At 35.6% G+C, this 5,879-nt stretch overlaps 1 protein-coding gene across 2 annotated transcripts; it reads left to right on the top strand.

The window, feature by feature from the left end:
* Positions 1-725: 725 nt before the first annotated feature.
* LOC111311854 (uncharacterized) lies at positions 726-5,673 on the top strand. 2 transcript variants are annotated; one of them, XM_022911631.2, is made up of 9 exons: positions 726-765; positions 862-971; positions 2,005-2,478; positions 3,153-3,330; positions 4,000-4,297; positions 4,493-4,565; positions 4,639-4,729; positions 4,828-4,907; positions 5,035-5,673. In XM_022911631.2, the coding sequence occupies exons 2-9, from the start codon at positions 879-881 to the stop codon at positions 5,284-5,286; spliced, it is 1,539 nt and encodes a 512-aa protein (XP_022767366.2). In that variant the 5' UTR covers positions 726-765; positions 862-878; the 3' UTR covers positions 5,287-5,673. The 2 variants fall into 2 exon arrangements, with proteins under 2 accessions (XP_022767366.2, XP_022767362.2); XM_022911627.2 differs by lacking the exons at positions 726-765; positions 862-971 and adding an exon at positions 1,165-1,419.
* The last annotated feature ends 206 nt before the right edge of the window (positions 5,674-5,879 follow it).

Here is a 5,879-nt window from a genome sequence, read left to right on the forward strand (position 1 = left end):
ATAGAAGTTGGCAAAGTTGCAATAACAATTATCTTTTAAACTATCATTAATTGACGGATAAGGATGAGCTATCACTAATGACTGCTTCGTGTCGTTTTCCACCTCCAAATTTATCATTATAAATTCCTTAATGACCGTTTCTAAATATTGAACAATGACCCATCCAAACAAGTAAACCGGACAATGTAGTATATATTATTACTCAAATTAAAATTGATTTTTTAAAAAAATATATTGAAAAAATGTCAAATCACTTACATGAATTTGTTGAAATCAAAATCAGGAATAAAACATTCAAAATTCTTCCAAACTTATTATTTTAAAATACTTGAAATTATACTCTACTAATAAATCAACAAATTTTGATCCCACCAATTCAGTTCTACGGTTACTTTCACAAGATCAAGTTTATAATATCAAAACTCATAATACTTATTTCCCTGGGTTGAAACCATAATTTTTACCATATTAAACCACCAATGGCTACAATGGGGCAAATTATTTTCCATATCGAACAAAAATCCACCACACCAAAACCTTGCAGCCTAAGTTGGCACTTTGCCCTTTCATCATCAAATAGCGGACCACATCCGGAATTTTTGTTTTTCATTTTTAATTTTCCTTTTTTACTTCAAAGAATCACTTCTCGCTCTCTCTCTTTCCCCCTAGATGGCCACCTTACCTGCCTATATAATTACGGGCAGTTTCCCTCCCCTGTGTTTTTTGTATCAGCTTGGTAGAGCTGCAGACGAAGTTCAAAAAACGGTTTTTTTCTTTTTTTTCTTTTTCTTCTCAGAACCCCATAGTTTAACCATAAACACCCATCAGCTGTCTCTTCTGAAAAAGTTTTGTTCTTTTCAGAAATCTTCTTATGAAACATGGAAAATGAAGGGGACCATGTTGTTGAGAAACAGAATGGTGAAGGAACAAGCAAGACCAACAATAACACTCTCGATCCTTCACTTCAAAGGGTACTCCTTTTTTTTTTTGCTTTGCTTTTTTCTTTCAGTTTTTTGGCTTCCCTGCTTGTTAAAAATTATAGCTTTTTTTGGTAAATTTTGAAACTTTAGCTGTTTGTTGCTCAAAATGGTTGATGGGAATTCTTTCTTGCTTAAAGATTATGAATTTTTTCTCCTGCTTTTTCTTTCCCTTTTTTAGCTTTGATTTTTTCTCTATGTTGATTGAGAAAGCCACTTTTCAAGACCTAAGCCTTTAGGGTATCTCTGTTTTTTAACTTTCAAAAGAGAAATTTTAAAGAATGATAGGTTCAACTTCACCCTTGAGCTGTCTAAGATCACTTGCCTGAACTTTATGGACTTTCTTTTTTCTTTTCTCAAGCACATAAAAATTTGCTTTTTGCGACTTCTAGATAAGTTTCTCTCTGTAAATCAGCTCTACTGTACTATCTATACTGGGGAGGTACTGACTTCTTCTCTGGTAGAAAAACTGACTTAATTCTATATTCTGAGACTTGGCTAGGCGAAAGACTTTGCTGCAGTGTGCTAATTTTTGAAGAAGTCCACTTGCAAGGCAGACATAGGTTATCTGGAATTGTAACAAACACTAAAGCAATCATACCATATTTTTTTGAAGTCTTTCTAATCACAAATCTAAACTAAAACTAAGCCATGTTTGGAACTTGCAATTCACAAACATTTTGTCATAACAGATGAGGATGGACTGCCTAATACTTTTTAGTTCTGTAATACTTAAGGTAGCATTTTTGTCAGATCACGTTCCACTTTGTCTTGCTTGGCTACTTAAATCAATCACCTATTCAGCTTTCCCCTATCCTTGTGATTCTATGACGTCATACAAATGCAAATTAATATCTATTGATTGAAGCTAATTCTTTGGTTTCATTGGAGATTGTAAGTTGATTGGAGTTGGTGATTTTTTGTGACGCTATAGAAGCTAAGATGCCTTCTATATAAAGATTGATTGATTAAAAATGTTAACTTTTGTTTTACACCTGATGACCTGATGGATGGGAGTTTTTTACAGGTTGGAGATTCAACTGAGATAATTGAAGAGACACCACTTGGTCAGCACCGAAGGCAGGACGACCTTGTCTTAGAGATACCGCCAAGTACTCTCGAAGATGCCAGGGAGGATTTTGTGAGAATAGACATGGCCATAACACCATCAACTACTCCTAAAAGAGTTAACTTTTCACCCATGTCTAGCCCTATTTTTTCCAGATTTGATGAGTCTCCAGCCAACTCATCAGCAAAAAGTAAATCATCCTTAAAAAGCCTCCTTCCAAAGTTAAGTTTCAAATATCGCAACACTAATTTGGAGATTGAGAAGGCTGCCATCTTAGCACTGGGAGGCTCATCAGCAGACATACAAGAGAAGCCTCGCATCCCAAGGACGTTTTCCGTCTCAAAGCTTTTCACACCAAGAATGAAGAATACATCATCCTTACCTGGTACTCCAATTGCCCATTCAAACCCAGAGTCCATGCATGGTGGACAGGTAACTGGCCTACTAAATCCTGCAGTAAGAATTGAATACATTAGCTATCATCTCAACTTCACTGAAGTCAATTGTGAACTACAAACACAATATTTTGAATTCAGGAACCTCCTCCCTATGCGTCAACTACTCAAGATCCTTAACAACTATTTATGTTGTTAGTACTTTAAGAGAGCTGTTAATTCATCTTGCTCATTATATTCAGTGGTATTTTTTTATCAATAACTGATGCTTATATACTTTGATACCCAATTAATTTCTTTCTCTGAATTTTCTATTCATGTAAATGTTTGCTGCACTTTAAAGTTTGAAGAGTACCCATATTTCTTGAACTTTTTGTATTGCATTTGCACATTCATGACCATTAGTTTTGTCAGGCATTGGCATCTAAAATTTTTAAATTGAATGGGGCCCATGACTTTGTGGATACAGCACAAGGTAGTTTCTATGCAGAACATAAGTTGGGGAACTTAGAATTTCCTTTGTTAATGTTAAGATTTATGCTTCTGAATTTGATAAATATTAGTGTCAATATCTCTTCTAAGGATTGCGGTTTTATTTTTGCATATTGCCTCAAGATATTATTTATGGCATGAATTTTCATTTTGACCTTTATCCTCACAATGTGTCATACTATTTTCTACTTGATTCTTACAGAATTGCTCACTTTACAGAAAGGAGGGGCCAGACCACCCATCCATCGTTCACACTCAGTTCCTGTGCTCAACAAAGATGGAAGCGTAACGCAGTTGGATTCTTTAGGAGGTGTATTTCGTGTAATTCTTACAACTCCACGAGCAGTCAAGGGATCTGTCGTGACAAAATCAAACATAGTTACCAAAAATGATACTGGTAATTTTAATACGCAGATTGTCTTTATTTGCTCTTAGAAGTTTGAACTCCTCACACCTTCCAACCAAGCCCAACATTCCACCCCCACCCACCCCCACTCTCCCTCGAAAACAAACAAACAAAAACTTTTAATTAAAGAAAATTCTGAGGAAAAGAATTAAGTAAAGAGTAGTACCAAAAAAAAAAAAAAGAATTAAACAATGTGTGCAGGACTATAATTTTGAAATCAATAACTTGACATACTAGAAGGCCTCCATCTGTTAAATGGGCCAAGTCAGTTCAAATTGTGTAAACTTCACAGAGCAAGAAATACCTTTGGATTTTCGCTGAGGCTATCTGGGCACTAGATAAAGTATCATTTTCATACAGTAGCAGAACTAAATAACAGCATAAAAGCTTCAACTTTTTGTACCAAATCTTGATTACTTGTCACCTAAAATTGAAAACCACATGCTTCTTATCACATATCTTTCTAAACAGAGTGGCTGCATATGCTGGCAAATTTTTTTATTAGTGAAACCGATTAGATGCTTTCTAATTATTGTTAATAATTATATTTAGCTTGTCAGTTGGATAAACTCTGAATGCTATGATGTTCTAGCTTAACCTCTGCTTTCTTTTTATGCTTCTGATAACCAACCTATGTCTTATCTTAGTCTTATTGTTCAGATGGAAATGATGATGGTGGTGAAGATATTCCTGAAGAAGAAGCTGTTTGTAGAATCTGCTTGACTGAACTGGGAGAAGGTGCTGAGACCCTCAAGATGGAATGTAGTTGCAAAGGTGAACTTGCCCTTTCCCACCAAGAATGTGCCATAAAATGGTTTAGCATCAAAGGTAACAAAACATGTGACATTTGCAAGCAAGAGGTTCGAAACCTACCTGTTACTCTTTTACGAGTTCAAAATGTTCAGGCTCATAACTTGAGAGGCAGTGGGGCACGACTAGCTGAGGTTGCTAGATACAGGCAAGTATTTAGTGTCCACCTATGCAGTTGGCAACAAGTGATACCTGTAATCCATTTTTCCTTCTTTTATGACTACTTCAGAATGTAGAAGTTCTAAACTACTTGGCCGTGGACATTATGCATTTTCTGCTCTTATTTTGGTTCAATATCACTTTCAATGATTGCATATTCTTAACATAAAAGTATTTTTCACAGGGTCTGGCAGGATGTTCCTATTCTTGTCATTGTTAGCATGCTTGCTTACTTCTGTTTTCTTGAGCAGCTGCTGGTAAGTTTAGCAATTTGGAAATGCTTCCTTCGATTCAAGCTTTTCACTGTTCCTAAAGTTGCTATCTGCTCAGGTTTCAAAAATGAAGTCCGGTGCGATTGCCATCTCTCTTCCTTTTTCCTGTATATTGGGTCTCCTTGCGTCCATGACATCAACAACAATGGGTGGGATTAATTTGTTCATGAAAAACTTTCTTTTGATAGTCATTTTCTTGTCAATTTGGTTATCTGTTTTACTGACTCGGAATCTTTTTTCTTTTTAGTGAGGAGAAAATATGTCTGGATTTATGCTACAATTCAATTTGGATTGGTGGTTGTTTCTGCTCATCTTTTCTACTCATTGGTAAGAGATATACTCTTTCTCATAATGGACATGGTTGAACAGTTAGAGTTCAGAAGCTCGGATTATAGCTTGCAGTATAGAACCTTTTTCTAATTGAAAGTGTATCCTTTTTTCTTGTGATCTACAGCTCCATGTGCAGGCTGTTCTTTCTGTTCTTCTCTCTGCATTTGTTGGGTTTGGAAGCACAATGTGTGGAACCTCTATTATTTATGAGGTTTCAAGAGGGTGGAGAAGGCGGTATGCAGAATCAAATCAACAACTTGGTTCTCAAGAGGTATCGAGGCCAGATCAACCACAGGTAACTGCACAACAAACACAGCCGGATACTCACTCTAATGAAACTGAAAGGAGAGTTTTAGAAAGTAGGAATGACAATTAAGTTAGCATATCTATAGAAACCATCTCATTTGGTAGAGATGCTTTACATGCTTGTCTATTTTTGCTGCTTTTATTAACACTGCATGGGGAAAAGCTTCCTTTTTTTTTTTTTGGTTTAATTTCAGTTCCAGTAATATGCTGTAATAATGCTTCAATTCCCGTAGATCATTTTCACAACTCAATGACGAGTGAAAATGAAATGACATCAACAAGTGTAAAAGATGTTGAATCTCAATATCTCAATTCCCAACTACCTCAAGGACGACAACAAGGGGTTCCCTCTCTGCCTTTGATAAAAACAAACATGAGTTGTATGGTAAATGTTTTGGCTAGGGACAAGTTGATGGTGAAAAGATTTGAATCTTGATTCGGTTCCTTTTTCTTCTTATACGGGCTTTGAATTCATTCAACCTTGTTTATCTCAACATAGTTTATTGGTCAAAAGTTTTTAAATGTTTACTTCAACCTTGAGCAGGTGAGCCTGAACAAGTCTTGGGATACGTAAGAGGGAAACATTAACTTGTAAAATTTTTTTTATCATCGTAACAAAAAGAATTATGCAAGATACATCATATAAGTTTAAACTCTATAAAA

The sequence above is a fragment of the Durio zibethinus genome, chromosome 1 (genome assembly GCF_047325235.1).
Source record: "Durio zibethinus cultivar Kanyao isolate XHJ-2024 chromosome 1, ASM4732523v1, whole genome shotgun sequence".
Taxonomy (NCBI): domain Eukaryota; kingdom Viridiplantae; phylum Streptophyta; class Magnoliopsida; order Malvales; family Malvaceae; genus Durio; species Durio zibethinus.